This window comes from Parasteatoda tepidariorum, chromosome 2 (assembly GCF_982258835.1).
Source record: "Parasteatoda tepidariorum strain Cologne lab strain chromosome 2, Ptep-v5.0, whole genome shotgun sequence".
NCBI lineage: Eukaryota > Metazoa > Arthropoda > Arachnida > Araneae > Theridiidae > Parasteatoda > Parasteatoda tepidariorum.
In genome coordinates this window covers 29,804,168-29,826,430 of record NC_141756.1, presented here as the reverse complement: position 1 = coordinate 29,826,430, position 22,263 = coordinate 29,804,168, and the positions used below count along the sequence as shown (strand labels likewise).

The following is a 22,263-nucleotide window of genomic DNA, read 5'->3' as shown; positions in this document are numbered from 1 at the left end:
CTTATGTCTCAAATAAATTGTTATAGGTAAAATATGAATTAATATAACATTTTACATATACATTTATATATGTTGTCTTCTTTTACTTTCTATCGCTGTTTGCTCTTCTATGTGGCGATTAGTCAAGTTAAGAATGATTTCAACAATAAAACAATAAATTTAATTAAGAAATAAAAGAAAACAAACTACTTCAGCAGCCGAGTACATTGCTGCTTCCCAATCGTTTCATATTAAAAATCTCGCTCTTACATTTGTAAACAGACACAGTAGTTGAGACGCTGCGCCACCTGCTGGAAAACTCACTATTTAGGGGAAATATTAACATATATTTAATATTTTACATATTTTTAAAAATAAAATGTTATATGTGATTAATAATATATAACATTTTTACCATATAATAGCATAAAATTATCAGAATCCCATATATTTTAATAAGTACAAGTATAGTTCATTATGGAACCCACTTCGCCATTGCTCTTAATGAAAACCAGGGGGTACCAGGGGGTCTTAGGGAAACCAGGAGAATGAAGGCAAATGGCAAAATCCAACATAGACTTTGCAAAGATACACAAATGACATTGTCATTTCATTTGCACAACCATTATAGACTTACTTAGCAGAGAGAGAAGGCTCATTTATAATTTCTCCATCACAGTTCCAGACGCTGGTGTTCATTTCCTGCCAGCCGTCCTGCAGACCTACACAGCCTGTGGCGGGGGTCTTGTCATCAGTGACAAAAGGGTTAAACTTGAACTCTCGCACTCTGTACACTTTCACAAAATCTAAGTCGAACTGGAAAGAAAAAGAAAGTTAAACTTTTTTCATCAATAGTAAAAGAATACAAAATATTTAATTCTAAATTGACAAAATTATCTTTGAAAGAAACGCGCTTAAAAGCAGCAGTATTTTCAAAAGAAATATAAATATAGCAATAAAGAAAATGAAGGAAATAAAAACATGACCAATGAAGCCGACGTCTTCAGGGGGTACAATAACATACAACAATAAATTTATAACAGGGGGTACGGTACATAAAACAAAATCTTTAATTTGGCCTCTCTCTCAATAGAAAAGGTTTTGTTTTATGGCTTCCGAGGCCAGTACTCCCTGAAGACGTCGGGTTCGGTGGTCATATTTTTATTTCCTTTGTTTTCTATATTGATATACATTTTTCATCAATTAATAAATGGAAATTGAAATAAATTATTGGTTCAAAAAATGTAATCCTATCATGTTTTAAGAATAAAATATTTTCATCAGATGCACTTATTCAAAAGCATACTCTTGGTGTATCCGTGATCATACACCGGATGACAAGTAATAATTTAAGACACACACAATAATAATAAACATGGAAACATTATTACTCGTTGCATATTCAGTGAATCTGCAATAGTTTGGAATCAACGAGTCCATAGAACCCAGGACTTCCAGAATTCTGGAACCCTTTTTATTCAAAACAGATTCCTATTAAAAATATGAATTCTCTCCCTTTTTATCCATCCATGTATTAATATTCACATTCATAATTATTCTAACTTTTGATAATTCAAAACAAAGAATTTCAAAAGAAGAAGAGTAATATTTGAACAATCAAATGTTTTTAATTAGAGCTTATCAAACACCAGCATCAAGTAAAAGTAATGATGTAATTTTATTGAATTTATCATTTTTCAGAATTATCCAAACTTACACCTCCAGCTATTATTAACAAATAAAAATAATTTTTTATATGCATTTAAAGTTTAGTTATAATTTTGCCACTAAAAATATTGTTGGAGCGTTATAGCGTATAAATGGACTTAGTGCATATTTACAAAATGACCTTCTCAGGGAAAGGAAGAAAGAAATAAGGACAATTTCTTTTTAATATTGACAATTAGAAAAATCACTGTAATAGGAAGAAATATTTTAAAAAGTATAAGTTGAAATACTGATCAAAAAAAAAAAAAACTATATCCAAACAGAATAAAGTAATACTGATAAATCAAAAAAGTTAAACTCAATGAAAAAACCTGATCTTGTTAGACTTCATTGTGGCAGTGATCTGAACTTAATAGTTTTCTAACTAAAATATGACCACTATAGGAATAAATGGCCAGTGATCAGTCAAAATTACAAGAATAAAAGTATGGTTAAACTAAAAAGATATTTAAAATGTCATATTTCATGAATGGAACATCACCAGATATCATACCCAAACGTATCCTTTATTATTTTTAAACAGTTTTTAATATTTTGCAACTTTAATAAAACATGCTCAGGACTCTCGTATTAACTAAAGATCATGTTCACAAGGACAGAAAAAATCCTAACCAATTCCAACAATACTTTTTTATAATGTTGAACTGAATAAATTTTAGACATTTTAAATGAATATGCAACTGTCAAAACCAAACAACAACAGGTCCAAAGATTATATCTTTTGTTGTGATAATTCAGACATGCAGCAAAGGTGCCATATTTTTTTGAAAACTATTTCATAAAGTGGTAAACTATTAAAAACCAACGCTTGAAGAAGATGCATGATGATCCTCCCTTGTCTGTTTCTTATTCCTGGTGAGGAAAAAAAATCACGAATTTATACTTTTAAGGTGGATACATGGTTTAAAAAAATAAAATGAAAAAGAAAGCCTATTTTTCACAACTCATTGCAAAATAGCTGTTTCAACCTATATTTTAAGGAAAATAGTCCCCATTGTCTCATTTTCTAAAAAATAGTCCTTTTAGTCGTCGGGATACTTAGTTGCCAATGACAGCCCTGTGTGTAAATTTAAGCTGTTCTTATAATACTTTTTGTTAAACAATTGTATTGATTATTGTTAGTTTTATCCAGTTTTTTAAATTTTTATTATTATTATATATATATATAAAGTTTATTCTAATTTCCTGGTAGAAATAGGTTTCCAGACAAAATGCTAGCCCCAGGAGTAATTAAATGAGACTGAATTGACAAAGAGAATGATTTAAATTATAAAAAGTTTCCTTACTGGATCTGAATGATGATAGGATGTTCTGAGGAGGTAGCGCAGATAGTTTAAACGAGAGCATTTCTTAACAACAATGACATCAGTGTAACCGTTGCCCAAATGTTGAGAGGGTGAGATTCCTTTGGGAGACATGACACAGGAACAACTAATGATGGCTGAATTCACTGCTATGAACCTGCCACGCAATGAGAGCCATCCTACAAAGAAACAAATACAACAGAATGAAACATTTTTGTAAATTTATAGTACATCAAGTCAAAATTAACAGTCACCTCTAGCTAACGGACACACAAATATGAGAAATAGCGATTAAAAAATTGTCTGCTAGTCGCCACTCAATCACCAAGTTTTTCATTGAAATTGCAGCCCATGAGCATTTTATTATTATCTTTCAACAAATATGGAATTAAGAAATTTTTTTATAATATTCTAAAAATTACTTTATTTTTTTCTTAAACTTTTTCTTCATTTAAGAAAGAAACCTTGTAATGTTTACCAAATTTTAAAAAATGTTTAAAAAAGAAATGCTTAATATTTTAGAAAATATTATATGCTTAATAATATAGTTTTTATAATCATTTAAAATATTTCAATTTTTTAAGCAATGGCCACATGATTTTTTAAAAAAAAATACCACTGTTAAAAGTGCTACCACTAGCTACTGCCAGTAGCAAAATTTCCTAAGTTTGTCCTTGAGTTCCCACATGTCTAAACCAAACTATTTAAGCATTTTAATTACACACTAATTAAATGTAAAAGATTAAATGAAAAATACAACTCTTTTTTTTTCTTGTCTCCCCATCCTGAAAAAAAGATACCAGATTTTTTTTTTTAAAGGGAAAATGTTGTTATATATATATATGTGACTATATGTGTGTTATATATGTGACTAAAGTTGTGAGCGTGACCAGCTTTCTTTATTTACTAATTATTCATTCTAGTTTTTCAAATGAAGCTTTCTTACATAAATTATCAAAAGGGAGCTAAAATTAAATTTAAACAATGATGCAAAATATTTTAATTTTTAAATTATAATGTGCCTTACAAATCAATTAGGACTCTTTGTGAACAATCAGAAGTAACTGGATCAGAAGTTGAGACCACCAAGTTTTTGAGATTTAGGACTCTTTTTTAGCCTGTAACTATGTTTGTATTCTACAAATTATCTATACTCTTTTTAATAATTCAGTTACTTTTGTGAACATATTTATATAAATGTCAATTACAAAAGAAATCACAAAATTTAAATATGTATATATTTTTTCCAATTTTTTTTTTTTTTTAAAAAAAGAATAAATTACGAAAGCCATATAAATTTACAAATAATTGCATCAATTTTTCTCATCAAATTTTTCAATTCAAAATAAAATAGTCAAACTCAAGAAATCAATCTCACTGTTCATAGCAGTTCTTTTTTGAAAACCATAACTCAGTTAATTTTATTCGAGACTTGTGAATTCAACTGCCTGGCATAAAGCCTAACTTTAAGACTGTAAAATTAATAAAACAATAAAAAAATTCATTCTGCATATTCAATTTTTTCAAATTAATTAGTACTCTTTTTAGATTCTTAAGTTAATTCACAATTGCAAATAAATTTCAGTCATAAAGTTAGGGTTCTGCCAAAAGAAGTTTAATCATTTAGGGTTCCATAGCTGAAAAAAATTACGAATTGGTGATCTATTATATCACAGTTGAACTAAATGATACAATATGTAAATTGAAAAAGTGCTTTTTTTCCAACAAATAACAAAAGTGTACCTAATTAAAAAGTGAAAAACAATAAACAAATTAACTTTTACCAAGTGATGATTGGAAGCAATTTTTTTTATTTTCACAGTTTTTTTAAGTTTATAAATTTATCATTTTATTTTTGAATTGTGCATATAATTTGATAGCTTTTATAATCCAACATTAATTTCAGACCCATCCTTAATGCAATTCTTAAATTTAAAAAGAAGGAAATTACGATTATTAAAAATTAAAAGCTACCAAAAAAGTAAAATAATAATAAACTATAGTAAAAGAAATTTTAACAAAATATTTGAAGATTGAATTTAAATTAATCTTTTCATATTTTATGAAATAGATAACTCTTTAGAAAAAAAAAGAAGAAATTTTTGGTTAAGCTTTCTTCAAGGATATAAATATCAAAATAAGCATTTGCTTAATGGATTGCTTGATAAATATGTATAAAAAAAACTACAAAAATAAACCCTATGACATCAACAAATTTGAAATGATGGAATTTAGATCACAGATTAAATATATATTTTTTTATTCAGTAAACATCAGTGAAATAATGAAAAGACTTTGTTTCACCCTACCTTACAATATCAACAAAACATAAAATTTCATCAAGTCTAATCAAAATAAAATAACTAATAACATTCACTTAAAAAAATTCATAATTACATCCAATTAAAAAATTTCTATACACAGATGGCAGCTAGAGCGATGAAGGTCATTCAGGCAGTGGGGTTTTTATTAAAACACCCACGTACACATTGAGTCTCAAATTTAGAAATTCTGAATTTTGCTCGGTTTTCAGATCTGAGCTTATTGAGATTGAAAATGGCCTAAGATATGTTGATAATATTGCTGAGCCTGACTTTAAGCATATTTGGATACTGCAGGATAGCAAATCTTCAATCCAACACCTAAGCAACTGGATGAATGTTGGAGACAGGGCTGTGGCTTCAATTTTGGGGATGCTCTTCAGGCTCTCAGCAGACTTTGGGGTACTCTTCCAGTGGATCCCATCACACGTTGGAATCAAAGGTAGCGAGATGGCGGACTCACTGGCTAAAGATGCTTCTTTGGAATCTTTACAATCAGATATGCCTTCTACTTTCAATGAGGTCTTTGATAAGTGTAAAAAAATGTTTATGGACCTCTGGAGGGTTCCTCCTCTGCATAGTTGGTATTTCAGAAAACGTCCTGGAGGTGCCTTGCTTTTGAGGGACTTAGAAGCCAACAGACTTGTTTCTCTCGCTTTGCCAGAGGTCACTTGAGGTGTCTCTCGTATGTTCAGGGGCGAAAGACTTTTGGACTTTGCACTAAATGTAGGACTGCTCAGGCTTCGCCCCAGCATATTTTAAACTGTATCGATTTTAAGATTGACGAGGTTTTTTCAAAACCTCATCTGTTTTTAGACTTTCTGGACATTTTTGGACTTATGGATTTGGTCTAATTTGACGGACCTCTTGGGGATTAGAAACAACAACAAAAAACGTCTACTTAGTAAGATACATACATATATATTCAGGGCCAACATTAAATACACCTCACCAAATGCAATAAAATCTCAAATTTAGTTTCGGCGAATGATTTTTTTCACTGGGAAGAAAAATATATAGTTAACTCGATCCTCAAAATTATGTCAAAAAAATTTTTTCTAAACAAATCAGTATTTTTTATTCGATTACAGTAATTTTCGGTAGATGCGCCACATAACCAGTTAGAATTGGATACAAATAATTTATGCCTGAAACAAATTACCGTGAAATAGTTTTCGATAGGAAAAAAATGAATCCACAAAAAATTTTTATGATTTGCATTTGGCAAAGACTTTCGAAAACTGGCGAATATTTTTAATAGTTGGCTAGTTTACAGGTTAAAAATATGAAATCCTTAGTACATGTGCTGATATATATACATTAAAAGAAAACCAAATACTTACTAATTTTTTTCATACTTTCACCGTCAGATCGAGGCAGATGAGTAGCATTTCTACACGTTCCACAACTTAAAAAAAAGTAAGGAAAATTTTCAATATCAATAGAGAAGAAAATAAGAACAATGCTACTTATTAAAATAAATCAAGTTAAAATTAATTAATTTTCAATATTAATAGAAAGAAAAATAAGAATAATGCTACTTATTTAATATGAATCAAGTTAAAATTAATTATGTTACATATAAAAATTTAAAGAAAAAATACTTATTTCAGTCTTGCTTAAGATTTGAGTGAGTAGGAAATTACCAGTTATTGCTCTTAAGAATTTAACAATTACAAAATTTATAGAATGTTAAAAATATGAATTACTACAACCAAATAATTATTTAAAACATACGTCATAAGTGAATAGGAAATTAAAAATGGTTAAGAACATAGAATATTTAAAATTTTATAATAAGTAAATAATTGGATATTAGAAATACAAACAGAAGTGCCAACTTTCCAAATTAGTTAGTAGAAATCAGAAGTTAAATGTTATAATAAGTAAATAATTGGATATTAGAAATACAAACAGAAGTGCCAACTTTCCAAATTAGTTAGTAGAAATCAGAAGTACAATAACACAGAAATATATAAAATTAGCATTTATAAAATTTAAATTAACATAATTTTAAGACATTTTTTTTCTTAATTCTATATAGGTACATAGTATTAATAAAATTATGCATGAATTTGTTATGGAATAAAGCAAAGTAACATTTAGATAAAGGTATTAAATTGAAAATTATACAACACTGACATTTTATACAGCATTATAAAATAATAAAATATAAATTGATTACTTGAACTCAATGTTGTTCTAGTTTTGGGTTAAATCAGAGAACTAGCCCCTTTATTGCATTCTTATAATCTTGAATTTAAACCACTAAAAATTTTGCTCACAGCATTTTGGATTTCATTTTGTGTTATTTTGCTTTTCTATAAGGAGAGTTTTAAATTAGTTTGTTAAAGAGTTAAGTTTCAAAATAGTTTGTTGGAATAGAGAAGGATAAGCTTTCGTTGTTCTTACTTGTTTCTATCAAATTGCTCATGTTTTTAATTTGTCTTTAGAATTATTTAAGATAAAGAAGAAAAAAATTGTAGTTTAGTAGCAAACAACAAAATTTCATAACTTTTGGTAGTTAAGGAGGGAAATTTTTAGATTAAACTGATTATTATGAAAATTCTATAATTTTTAATACTCAACTGTAAGATAGTAATCTAGACTATAAAATCGCAATCATTACGAAATATTTGTAACAATTATGGACAGATTTTAATAATTAGGTACTTGCAACTCCAGAAGAATGCTCATTGTTACACAGACACGTGAGTCTATGACCTTAGAGCTAGTTGATAGTTTATAAACAAGATGGCGTATTAAAGGTCAGCTAATTTCTCCATATAAGTTAGATTGTTAATTAATGTGAAGTTAAATATAATGTCCTAGTGCACATCGAATTTGCTAAAATATAATTCTTTTTGGTCTACGTCTTTTACTTAACCTAGATTTATTATTTGTTCATGTATTTTATTGTAATCATGAGATGTTTGTTTTGAGTACCTGGCAACTTCAATGTATAATTAGTTTGTTTATGCTCTATATGGCTTCGTGGCTATCTTTGTGTTAAGTAAGAAATATATAGTGAAATCTTTGTGAAAGAATATAGAATATGTCGCTAAAGAGAATCGATACTTAATAAACTTGGCTTACTCGAAATAGAAGGGAAAGAACTGTTGCTAACATAAACAAATGCTACATTTTAACAGCCAATCAAGACAGAGATAATCACACTACGTCACTTGCAGCTATCCCATTACGCATAAATTGAAATAGTTGGCACTTCTTAGTAAGTTACAACAACTGAATACTTACTCTACACAGCATCTATCATTTTTCATTAATGCTTGATTGGTAGGAACATCTACAAGAAGTTGTAACTCTCCTTCATAAACCTTTTGGCATAGTATCCTCTTTAAACCTGATAAAAACAAACACATGCTGAATGAAAATAAATTTTAAAAAAAGTATATTTCTATTAATACATTAAGAACATAATGATTTTTTTAATTGTAAAAATTTAAATTATTTAAAAATATAATATTTGAATTATTTTTTTAACAAAAGATTAAAAGATGAAAAAAATATAGATATACACATAAAAGCAAGAGTCACAATTTGGGAGACATTAAGGGAATAATTTATAATGCTTTGTGAGTTAGGGAATAGGAAGTGAGGGAATAATTTATAATGCTTTTTTTTTTTTTTTTTTTAACTGAAACTTTTCAATCATTTTCTATTTTTCAATTTTCAGTAATACTAATGCTATTATATATCTTAAACTGTAGAACATGAATAAATTCAGTTTACAAACCTACAACATAACTATATATTTTTTTAAAATTATATTTTAATTATTTTAACGTTTTGGAACAATATAAAAGACAGTAAAATAGAAATAGCACAGAAAAATTGGAATCAAATAATACTGGGTAAGTGAAGAAAATATACCAGCATAATCATAACGCTTTGGTCCCATCCACCTAAGTTTCTCACTTTCTTTAATAATGTCACCAAAATATCCGTAAGATAGAAAAGTAATAGCAAAATTGAGGAAGCGTCCAGCACTGTACACTCCACAAAGATCAATGCCTGTGATATCACCTGAAAAAAAATAGTTAAGTAAAAATTATTTAAATCATTTCCAACACTTTTAAATACAAAAGTAAAATATTGCTGTAAATTAACAAGCCAAAAATACATTAATAGTGGCTATTAAACATTCATACAGAAAATCTGTATAATGCAATTTTATAAACTGTGATTGTCCATAAACCACATTAACTTTGCAAATCATATTGAAAAATTTTTTGAAACTGAGCAAGAGCTGTAACTGTTCATAGGCTGCAAGAAAAATTATTTGTTAAGAGGTTCATCATTATTGGCACAGCAGCTCTGGGTGAGACATGGCCTTCTCTAGAACATTTCTCCCTATTATTCTCCTTGTTGCCAGTTAAATAACTGAAGTGTTTTAAAATATGCATAAATGGAGGCTATACATCAAAGTTTCAGATGCAATTTATATCTGCTACTAATTGTTTTAGTTTGATTATTTGTTGTGTCAGACTAGATGTATTTGAATAGCAAATGTGTCCGGCAAATCTCATTCTGTTTAACTTATAAATTTTATTACATTAATGTCTTTATAAAATTTTCAAATTTCTGTATTGTTCTTAGTTCTGTAGAAATTGCCCTCTTTGACTCGCAGAGTCCAAGTCTTTGAATCATAAGTCAGGACTGGACTTGTAATATTTTTGTATCCTTTTTCAAGCATTTTGTAAGAGGTTATGATCTCTACAGCAAACCAAACTAGATAAATGTTTTTGTCGTTAATTTTATTGCTCTGAATAATTTCAGTTTTTTTTTTCTTTTGGTAAATAAGTACTTAAGTGCATGTTTTTGTCTTTTAAAGTAATTTGGTTCTAAAAATTATTCTAAAACATCTAAATATTGATCAGTAACAGGTACATACCTGAGACGTTTAAAATGTAAGTTTAATGATATGAAAAATGACTCATATGACACAAAATTTAACGCAAATGTTTACATTAAAAAGATCATCTACTGTATCCATATAAGTATTCATAAGAAATTAAATATAATGAAAAAAATAAATTTCTTCCAAACACTCTTTCTTCATTATTAACCATAGAGAACATAACCATTGAGAAAAACTGGCTTTTGCTCAAGGAAAAAAAAAAAAAAAAAAAAAAAAAAAAAAAAAAAAAAAAAAGATATTTTGAACAGAATTGATTTCTAAATTTAAAAAAAGTGAAATCAATTTAAATAAGAGTTATGTTTCTAATTGTTAATTATTATTAAAAAAAAAACTAAATATGTCATATGCATTTAAGGTTGTCAAATATTTAGTCCACAGTAGAAAAATTCCTCTAGCATAGAGGAAATATAAGTATGCTTGTACAATCATTTTTAAAATCAGTGCTGTGACATTAAGTCACAGCCTAATTTTTAAATATCCTGTTTTTTTAATCAAAATCCTTTTTTTTTCGGCTTAATTTATAATTTTATGATACAATTTTTTATTTCTTCATCCTTTTCTTCTCGCCCCTTAACGCGTTAGCGCAATGAGGACATTTTCCCCTGAAAGTTCCTTACACATTCCTCAGACACCCCTTTTCTCGGAAAAAGCTGTCGGCGTCGTTTGATGTTGCACGAGAATTTGAAGTCGGCTGAAACTTAGCTTTGCAACGTCAATCAGAAGGTGAGAATAACACTTAAAAATAATATTGATAATACATCTCAACTTAAAATTTTAGTTCTTTAATTCATACTTTCAGTACCTTGAGTACTCAACTCGGTTTTTTTTTCTTTTGCTATAAAAGCCAGAGCGCGAGAAACGCTCGTGGCATTCGAATCTTCCATCGCCCCAACGTCATACTTACTCCCTCGCGGAGCTTTTTTTTACTTCCCTCCTCATTTGAGGAAAGGGTTTCGGATTTTACATGGCGTCGAAGACCGCCATTGATGGATTCCTTCACAGCCATTTTTTAGCTTTGTTATAATGCTGGTGTAATTTTTAAAGAAAATCCCGAAAATATCGGCAGCTGTTCCCTTTTTGAAAAATGTTATGCTTCAACCCTTTTATCAGTAATCCGTTTTGATTGACTGCTCTTCACCATGATACACGAACATGCTATTTGTGATGTTTCGGTCTCCTGCTCCAGCTACCCAATAGTACCCATTTTTTAAGATGTTGTGCCATTGATGATATTTTTTAAGATGTTGTGCCATTGATGATATTTTTAAGATGTTGTGCCTCACTGTGATAATTTTAAGATGTTTGCCAAGTAATCTCCTCATTTGAGGAAAGGTTTTCGGATTTTACATGGCGTCGAAGACCGCCATTGATGGATTCCTTCACAGCCATTTTTTAGCTTTGTTATAATGCTGGTGTAATTTTTAAAGAAAATCCCGAAAATATCGGCAGCTGTTCCCTTTTTGAAAAATGTTATGCTTCAACCCTTTTATCAGTAATCCGTTTTGATTGACTGCTCTTCACCATGATACACGAACATGCTATTTGTGATGTTTCGGTCTCCTGCTCCAGCTACCCAATAGTACCCATTTTTTAAGATGTTGTGCCATTGATGATATTTTTTAAGATGTTGTGCCATTGATGATATTTTTAAGATGTTGTGCCTCACTGTGATAATTTTAAGATGTTTGCCTAGTAATCTCCAATAAACAACAAATATTAGTAAAAAGAACTGGACTACTTCATTTGGACTGGTTTTTTGTTGTTGCTTTCTTTCTAGGTACGGAGAACTTCTATGGAGAGGAGGTATGCCTTTTTTGTAGAATATATTTGTTTCTGGGACTTTTTTAAAAATTAAAAATTCTTATGGGTTGCAAATTGCAACACGACTCTAGAAATGTACCCCTATATCGTTTCACCCGGCCATTAATTTTTATTTTTCTTTAAAATTGTTATCACTTGCTTGTTAGCAACTTTTCATTTTCGATACCCAACCGTAGCAGGGCAAGTGCCTTTAATAAAGAAAGCAGCAACAAAAAAATAAGCATTAGAGATTTAAATTATGATAAAAAAAGTTCCTTTAATTAAGTTTCAAAGTACAGTAGAGCGCCGATTATCCGAACTGCTCGGGACCAAACGTGGTTCGGATAATGAAAAGTTCGGATAACTGGAAAATTGTTCAAAATCTAGTTTAAATGATTATTATTTATGCGCCAACTTCCCTTCACACTTTTTCCAGGCTCAGGACTGGCAGTACTATCTAAAATAGCTCTAGCGTGTTTAAAAGTTTTTTTGTTTTTTTTGATTTTTAAATTTTTTAAAAAGTTTTTTTCATTTTAAATTTTTTTGGGTCATATTTTAGCTTTTTATAAGTTTTTTGTCAATTACTGATCTTACTACATTTATCTTTATTTTCCATTGCCAAAGAAATCCAGCAAAGACTTTTGTTTCAAGGAAGATACTATTTTTTGAGCAGCCATATCCCTTATTCTTTTTAAATAAATCAACTGAACTGGATCAACATCATTTTGACGTTCTAGCCAATTCATTGCAATATCTAATGCATTGCATGCTTCTATATGAGAAGGTCCACAATCTTGAACTTGGTCACCTACTTCTTCCTCTTCGTCGGCGGAGTTCCGATTTTCATTCAAAATTTCAGTACCAATTTCATCATCATTTAAAATTTGAAATCCTGGGTCATTTTCAGTTTCTTGACATCAGTCTTTGATTTCTTCTGCTGTATAACCTGGCATCTTTTCATTCGGAAATTCTACTGGCTCAGAAACTTCAGTTTCGTTTGTTTTTCTGTTAAGAATCTTATTCCAAGATTTTCTAAGCGTCGCTGTTTTTACTAAATTCCAGGCATCAGCTATCATCATGCAGCAATCTTTTAAATCAATAGCTTTGATTGAGTTCCGAAAATTCCCCTCATTTTGTTCATCCGAGAGTAAAATTTTCCTAAAAATTGCTTTCTATAAAGACGTTTTAAGGTTTCAGTGACACTTTGATCCCTCGGCTGAATCAAAGGTGTCACATTGGGTGGCAGGAAAACAACACGAAACATTCCATTCTCCCGATCTAAGAGATCTGGATTTGGATGCGACGGAGCATTGTCCAAGATGAGTAACACTTTTCCTGTTTTTCCCAAATTCTTTTGATATTTCTTCACATTTGGAATGAAAGTCTTATCATACCACTTAATAAAAATGCTGGTGTTCATCCACGCTTTGTTTTGAGATGCATAAATGACAGGTAGTGTTTTAACATTTTGGAAGGCTCTTGGATTTTTGGATTTTCCAATCATCATTAAAGGTATTCGATGATTTCCAGTTGCATTTGCGCATACGTTAATTGTGACTCTTTCTTTAATTATTTTGTTCCCGGAAACACGCTTTTCATCTCCTGAAGCCAAAGTTCTTCATGGTAGAGATTTCCAATTCAGTCCACTTTCATCTGCATTATAAATAAATTCTTCTTCATATCCTTCAGTTTCAATAATGCTTTCTAATTCCTTTACAAAATTTGAAGCGGAATCGGTAGATGCGGAAAGTTTTTCGCCATGAATTTCTAACTCGTGTATTCCATGTCGATGTTTAAAGTTCCTTAACCATCCCGAACTAGCCTGAAAAGTACCCTTTCCACCAAATTTCTCATGAAAAAATAAAGCCTTCTCGCATAATAGGTGGCCAGATATTGGTTGACCTAAAGATCTTTTTTGTAGGAACCACAAATAACGTGCATTATCCACGTCATCGTTGCTTGACTTTTTCATGCATTTTCGATCCAAATTTCCATTGTTTTTGTCCATTAATGAAACATAATTCATAACAGATTCTTCATTTTTTTTCAATTCCGATACTGTCGATTTTCCTACGCCATATTCTGCCGCTAATTTACTTCCACTTTTTCCATTTTTCAATCTTTTTAAAATTTTTGTTTTATCACTTAAGGAAAGAACGATTCTCTTACGTTTGCGCGACATCTTTCTAGATTCTTATGAAAAGCACTTTTCTCAGGTTAACTCTACTTTTCAACTGATTGTAGTCTTGACAACAGAAAACCTGTTGTCCAATAGTGCATTTCGGAAGTGACGTCATAAAAACATGGTCATTCTACTGGTCATAGTTTAGTTTACATGATGAAACCGAATTCTGTTAATTTCCTCGAAAAGTAACCAGCTGTGAGAAGCGCACTGTAATCAGTAATCATTAACCATAAGTGAGAACTACCCATCCACCAATTGTAGAACTTCAGCACTTATCTATTCATAAACTCCTTCCGCATTCCAACCATTGTTGACTGTCAAAATGAAGCTCACATTCTTGAAAGATAATTTTCAGTTGAAAGGGGCTAAAGGGATATGTGGGTTTAACTGTATAATAATATACATGCATGCATGCTACTTTAAGAAAACTGCTGAAAAAGGTTGTAAATTAAATATGATCTTCAGATGTAGTAGATCTTATTTATTCTTCTAAATTTAGAAAAATTATCGATAAATTAAAAGTATTCTAAACTGTAAAAAAAAAAAAAAAACGAATTCGGACATGGTTTGGATAATTGGATGTTCGGATAATAAGGGTTCGGATAATCGGTGCTCTACTGTAATTCATTCCAATGCATTTATCAGAATCATGTACATATATATTTTTTTAAAAAAAGAGATCAAATTAATTTTACCTTACTACAAAAATTTAAAACACACCCAAAACACATGGGTTAACTAATGTTGAGGGGGTCGATATGCGGACTGTATTTGCGAATGATTAAGTACAAACGATAACTATTTAACAATTTATTAACGAAACGATGAATGACGCCATTTGAAGACGTCCGACGATATCAAAAACAAAAAACAACAAGAGCTCTTCTTTTCGCCAAATGAAAAGATAAACGAAGCCAAAGCCGATAGAGGCGCCAACATACCGCCCGGCTTTGAAATATCCATTTCAAACAAATACATACACAACAATAAATGACAATTTATAACGCAAATGATAAAAAAAAGAGTTCTAAAAATTTATGACTAAATAACCAAATAACATAATATTTTTCAAAAGCAAACTAAATGCATACAATCACATTCTTTATGACAACAATGAAAAAAATAAACATGTAAAACTAATTAATAGTAGGCTCATTGATAGGTAAAACGCATATATTTGATATGCTGCGTTTAAAGAAACCTTGTGCAGTTTTTACAATAACAACTCGAATTTTCCCATCATTTCCTGGGATAACCTCATGGATACGACCAATAATCCATGAACAAAGGGGTAGATTATCTTCTTTAATTAAAACTAGTGTTCCTAGTTTAACATTGTTTTTTTCGAATAACCATTTACTTCTTTGCTGCAAATTATTTAGATAATCTCTTGACCATTTTTTCCAAATAGTTTGATTGATTTTTTGTATCCTTTGCCACCGAGAGAGTCGATTATCAGGAATGTCTGCAACAGGAAATTCCGGAATACTGTTTATGGGTCGCCCAATTAAAAAATGACTGGGAGTTAGGGTCTCAAAATCATTGGGGTCCGAAGAAAGGGGAAAAAGTGGTCTACTGTTTAATACACCTTCAATTTGGTTAATAACCGTTAAAAATTCATCGAATGTTAATTTAGAGTTTCCAATAGTTCTTTTCAAATGGTGCTTAAAAGATTTAACTCCCGCCTCCCAAATGCCACCAAAATTTGGCGATCTGGGAGGAATAAATTTCCAAACAACGAATTCATGGGATAAGTAAGAAGCAAGATTTTCTGAATTTTTAACAAGATCATGCAATTTTCTCAATTCAGAATGAGCACCAGCATAATTTGTGGCATTATCGGAAAATATAATAGAAGGCAGACCTCTTCTCGCGAAAAACCTTTTAAGGGTGGCAATTAATGCTTCTGCTGTCAAATCACTTACTATTTCCAAATGAATGGCACGAGTAATTAAACATACAAAAATTACAACATAGATTTTGTTTAAGATTCCCTTCCGCTGATTTTTATATTTAATAAGAAAGGGACCGCATAAGTCGGTGCCAGTTCTTGAAAAAGGGGGGCTTATGGTAACTCTTTCTTTCGGTAAAGAAGCCATAATTTGCTGTTCTATCTTAGGTTTGGCTTTGAAACATGTTATGCAATCGTGAACGATTTTTCGAGCAGTGTTCCTACCATTTAGGGGCCAAAACTCTTGTCTAACACAATGAAGCAAAGTTTGCGCACCAACGTGCAAATTTTTTAAATGAAAATACTGGAAAATTAAAGTAGTTATTTTATGATCTCTTGGAATTAGCAATGGGTGCTTTTGATCATAAGATAAATTCGAATTCTTGATTCTGCCTCCTACTCTAACTAAACCATTAGAATCAAGAAAAGGATTTAAATTACTTACGTGGCTGTCCTTCAATCTTTTTTTATTTTTTAATGCATGTATCTCCTTCCTAAATACAATTACCTGTACTAACTTTACTAGAGAAAGCTTTGCATGCTGAAGTTCCTCTCTAGTGATGGGACCAAACATCCTTTCCTGTTTCCGACAATTAGATATGAACCTATAAATGTAACTCAAAATACGAATTAGTTTTACAAAATTATTACTTAAAGTGAGAAAACTATTAACAAAGTCTGAGTTGGAAGACAAAGTAAGAGTTATATTCGATGATTTTTTAAGTTCACGCTCATAAAGTTCACTGTTCAAAATTTCAATGGATTGTTGATCTGTTGGTTGAATGTCTAAATTCGATGGTCCAGAGAACCACAAGTCCAGTGACACCAATTCGGAAGGATCGATTCCTCGCGAAATCAAGTCAGCAGGATTCTCCTCAGATGGTATATGTCTCCAGTGAAAATTATTTGAAAGTGTTTGAATTTTGGATACACGATTTCCAACAAATGTTTTTAATTGGTGCGGAGATGAGTTAATCCAAGCCAATGCGATGGTAGAGTCTGAAAATAAAGTGACCTCTTTGATATCCATTCTTAAAGCAGCTATAACTTTTTGAACTAACTTAGCGAGCAAAAGGCATGCACATAACTCCAAACGAGGTACGGATATTGTTTTTAGAGGTGCAATTCTAGATTTACTGGCTAGGATTTTAAAGGCAGAGTTAGAACTGTCAGGATGAAGATATATCACAGCTCCGTAAGCCAAAGTGGAAGCATCAGCAAATCCAACGAGAGCAATTTTCCTAACTTTAGAGGTTAGAACATATCTGTCGATTCGAATGTTCTCTAAAGATTTCAGGTTACTGACAAAACGATTCCATTCTAGAGCAATGTGATCCGGCAAAGTGTCATCCCAATTAAGGTTTTGAGTCCAAAGTTTTTGAAGCATTATCTTAGCTCTACTAATGACGGGTCCAAGAAAGCCAATTGGATCATACAACCTAGCAATGACAGACAATACATCTCGTTTGGTATAGGTTGATTGCTGGGACACGCATACTTTGAAAGTGAACTTATCTTGTCCCGGTTGCCAAATTATACCTAGTGTTTTAGTAGATTCTTCATTCTCGAAAGAGAATTCTTCGTTAAAGTTGCTGTCATTGATCAAGTCCCTGGAATTCGAGTTCCATTTGTGCAAGGTCATGCCACAACTATCAAACATTTTTACTAATTGAGTCTTTAACTCTAAAGCCGATTTAAGATCTGTTGATCCAGTAACTACATCGTCCATGTATAAATCAGAAAGAACAACTTCTGAAGCAAGAGGGTAATTCAACTGTTCATCCATCGCTAACTGCTTCAATGTTCTGATGGCCAGAAATGGAGCGTTTTTTGTTCCATACGTAATTGTTTTCATTCTGAATACTGTAGGCACTTCGTCTTCTTGAGTTTTCCACAAAATTCTCAATAAATCTCTTTGAGACGGATCGATTAATATTTGACGAAACATCTTCCTAATATCAGCTGTTAAGGCAATCTTGTGTTTTCGAAATCGAACAATCAAATCAAAAACGTTTTCTCTCACTTCTCCGGTTAGCAATATGTCATTTAAGCTTTGTCCTGTCGATGTAGGCGTAGAGGCATTAAATACGACTCTTAGTTTTGTTGAAGTTTTGTCGGGGCGAAAAATGCCATGATGTGGCATATAATATGATAAAGAAGGTGAAACATCATCTACAACCTTTTCCAAATGATTTAAATTTTCGTATTCATTTATGAATTCACAATAAAGTTTCTTCATTTCAGGATTGGTGTTCAATCTTCTCACGGTCTCATTCAAGCGTTTCTGAGCTATATAACGAGATTCACCGATAGTTTCCAGCGCTTCCTCACGAATAGGCATTTTAACCATGTAACGACCGTTTTCTGCTCTTTTATGATTCTTTTGAAAGTGACTTTCGCAAAATGCTTCTTCATCACTCAAAATTCGGGAATTATCTATTTCTTCAATTTCCCAAAATTTCTTAATGCTATTTTCAATGTTTTCTGCACGATAAACTAAATTACAATAATGTTTGGATGTTTGGATTCAAATGAACCACTAGCAATAAAACCAAAAACAGAATCTTGAAATGTTAAGTTTTCTGAAGTGCGATATTTATTTTCTTTAATGACTTCAAAAAAATGTTCAGCACCTAAGATCATATCAATTTTTCCAGCCTTAGTGAAAGAGGGATCAGCTAATATTAAATGATTGGGAATAATAATGTTCTGTAAATTCAAAGTGTTAGATGGAATTAAATCCGTAATTTTATTGACTACTAAAAATTCAGTGCGAAGCGAAAACGATGAATCTTTATTAGAAACAAGAGCATTCAATTTATATTTAACATTTGTTTCATTTCCTCCTAACCCACTTATTGGAATATTTATTCTTTCTTTTTTCAATTCGATTTTGTTTGCGAAATCCGAAGTCATAATGTTTACCATACTTCCACTATCCAACAATAAACGTCCTTGAACGAAACAGTTACTCACAGGATTCCAAATCCAAGCTAGAGCCGTTGCGAGAATTATGTTTTTATTTCTACAAGTGTTTGTAGTAGCGAACACATGAGATATTAAAGTATCATTCGAAACATTATTTATGTCCTGAGAAGTTGGATTACAGACTGGCGCCTGCGATTCTTGCTCTATTAGAGATTCCGAATTAATCTCCGTTTGGCGAAAATTATTTTCCTTGCGATGCAATAAGGAATTATGCTTAGCTTGACAGAATTTGCATGTAAATTTCGATGGACAGGAATTCAGTTTATGTGATGCATTTAAACAATTAATGCACAGATTATTTTTCTTAACAACATCAAATCTGAGTATTGGTGACATTTTTAAAAAAGAGGGACAGTTGTAAATTAAATGGTCCTTTGAACACAAATGGCATTTATTGCAATTCGATTTCACAACAAAGTTGCGTGCTTTGTTTTGATGTTGAATATTCTTAGCTTTGTTCACAAAAAAGTTTCCCTGAAGATTTTCTAATGTTTGACATCTTTTTTGAATAAATTCCATAAATGTATTGAATTTTGGAAGTTCAGTAGAAGTTAAACTCATTTCATACTGTTTGCGACTTTCCTTATCCAATTTTTGAACAGTTATGTTAATTATTAATTGTTCAACAAGATCATTACTTTCCAATTTCATTAATTTTAAACCTCTTAAACTTTTATTTAAAGTATCAATTAAATGTCTCAATTCTTTATAAGATTCAACAGAAATTTTTTCAAAATTCAAAATGTACGAGATATAATTGTTTACAATTAAACGAGTATTTTCAAATCTTTCTTTTAGGATTTTCATCAATGATTCAAAAGTATCTTCTGGTGTTTCAATATATTTAGCGTCACCTTTTAAAGCTGAACGCAAATAAAACAATTTCTGCATGCTATTTAAAGACTGATTTTCAGTTATCAAACTATCAAATTGAAGCTTAAAGTTATTCCAATTTTCTATTTTTCCATCAAAACAAGGCAAGCAAATGTCTGGCAATTTAACATTTATTTTACTAGTACTTAATTGTTCATTGTTATGCAAATGAGAAATATTAGAACTTCTTGAATGAAAAAGTCTTTGTAAGCTTACCTTGCAAGATTCTATCTGTTCTTCCATTTCATCAAAATGGGATTGATAAGCTTCTAATTCTTCATCCTTCAAAATTGAATAATAATCCAGTTTTAAAACTTCAATTTCTTGAAGAATTAATCCTATGCTATCGATACGAGATTGCAGTTCTAGACAATCAGCCTCATTTCCATTTGTAGAAATAAAGCTTTCCAACCTAGTTATTTTGCTTTTAGAGCTACCACGACGACGATTCAATTGTTTTAAGCTCTTTTCATATTGTTCTTCAGTGTCAGTCATTTTTGCAAATCAAAAATGTATCAAACGAAATCCAAAAACGAAGTTATGACGAAACGAAAACGAAAGTTGATCAAAATTGTTATTTTCAAATTATATCAAGTTTGAACTCCGGGTAGACAGGAACATGTTGAGGGGGTCGATATGCGGACTGTATTTGCGAATGATTAAGTACAAACGATAACTATTTAACAATTTATTAACGAAACGATGAATGACGCCATTTGAAGACGTCCGACGATATCAAAAACAAAAAACAACAAGAGCTCTTCTTTTCGCCAAATGAAAAGATAAACGAAGCCAAAGCCGATAGAGGCGCCAACAACTAATATATGAGAGGAAAACGAACACAATGTTTATGCACAGACATATTGCATAAATTTTTTATTCTAATATTTTTTATTACTTCAACTATACTATCTGGTCAAAAGTATCAATACACCTTACGTAATGAAATGGATCTGGTCAGTGATTTTTATGCTTTGACCTGGCAATTTTTTGACATGTGACAAAAAGTACTAAAATTTATAAGTTATATTTAAAGTAATATAATGCAATTTTACTCTTAAGTTCATTCAAAAATGCATTTTATCAATACTATCTGACCAAAAGTATCCAGACACCCACCTAAAAAATTAATCTAGTCGCGCGGTGTACAGATGTTTTTTCGTGGTTTTAACAGGGTTCCTGTGGAAATTATATTTTTTAGTGGTCTAAGTCAAATTTTAGTGGTCCCAGGCTAACAGCCGACCATTAATTTTAAGCTTTGATAGTAAGTAAATGGAAAACAAAACAAAGCTCATCCATTGTTACATTTGCTTATTAATTTTTAAAGATAGTTGGTCAGTATTAAAAAAAAATCAGCAATTTTTAAGTGACGTTATTTAATTCATGAAATTATACTAATAAGCAGTATTAACTCACCCATTACTACCAAGAGGGTTGCAGATAGTGGATCCGAAGATCCTGTTATGGAATTGACAGCAGCATTTGTGGAACCAGCAGGAATAATACCAAGAGGTATTCTGGGCACCACCAGTGGATTGTACATGTCGTCCATTTCTATTCCTTTTTCCTTTTGTGTCTTCAGGAGGACACTGTTCAAAATTTCACTGAACATCCCGTCTCCGCCGACACATAGTATCCTAATAAAAAAGTTTAAATTAAATAAGCAGTCTCATATAATTTCTGAACTTTCTGTATCTTAAAATTCATTTAAATATGCATAATTTCTCAGAAAAAAATATTAATTTTTCTGGAACATGCATAAAAAACACGTATTTCATGAAAATAAAATTGTAGCTTACCCATCATATTTCAAAATATCAATATCAGCAATCATTTCCTTGGCATGATTTGGTCGTTGGGTAACTAAACATAGAAAGTTTAAATTAATACTATCACTTGCTTATGTTTACAAAATAAGATCAGTATTATTTTTGAGATTTTTGAAGATAGTTTCAAAAAAAAATGAACTCTAAATTGTTAAATGAATAATACCAAGAACATGATAAAATAAAAACTTCATTTGCTTCAAAAAATATGAAGGTGAAAAAAGTCTATAAGTTTCAAATGTTCAAAAATAGGCACCCACATTCTCCAAATCTGAATAAAACAAAAGAGATTTGAAACAGAAAGCATAAAGTTGTCAATAAAAAGTGGAATTTAAATAATGGTGACACAAAATTACAAAAAAGGCT

The 22,263-nt window shown here is 30.8% G+C and overlaps 1 protein-coding gene and 1 long non-coding RNA gene across 2 annotated transcripts in view; one reads left to right on the top strand and one right to left on the bottom strand.

Annotated features, from left to right (window-relative positions):
• The window catches only part of LOC147814901 (uncharacterized), a 366,044-nt gene that overhangs the window by 43,296 nt on the left and 300,485 nt on the right, over positions 1-22,263 (top strand). The gene's annotated exons all lie outside the window — the stretch shown is intronic.
• Positions 1-22,263, bottom strand: part of Cerk (Ceramide kinase) — a 37,784-nt gene that overhangs the window by 3,902 nt on the left and 11,619 nt on the right. The window contains exons 4-10 of the mRNA XM_043051849.3: positions 21,871-21,934; positions 21,488-21,708; positions 9,227-9,379; positions 8,591-8,696; positions 6,676-6,740; positions 2,994-3,190; positions 617-795 (exon numbers count right to left, since the gene is read on the bottom strand). Of these exons, the coding sequence (XP_042907783.1) occupies positions 617-795; positions 2,994-3,190; positions 6,676-6,740; positions 8,591-8,696; positions 9,227-9,379; positions 21,488-21,708; positions 21,871-21,934 (985 nt within the window). The remainder of the gene's footprint in view (positions 1-616; positions 796-2,993; positions 3,191-6,675; positions 6,741-8,590; positions 8,697-9,226; positions 9,380-21,487; positions 21,709-21,870; positions 21,935-22,263) is intronic.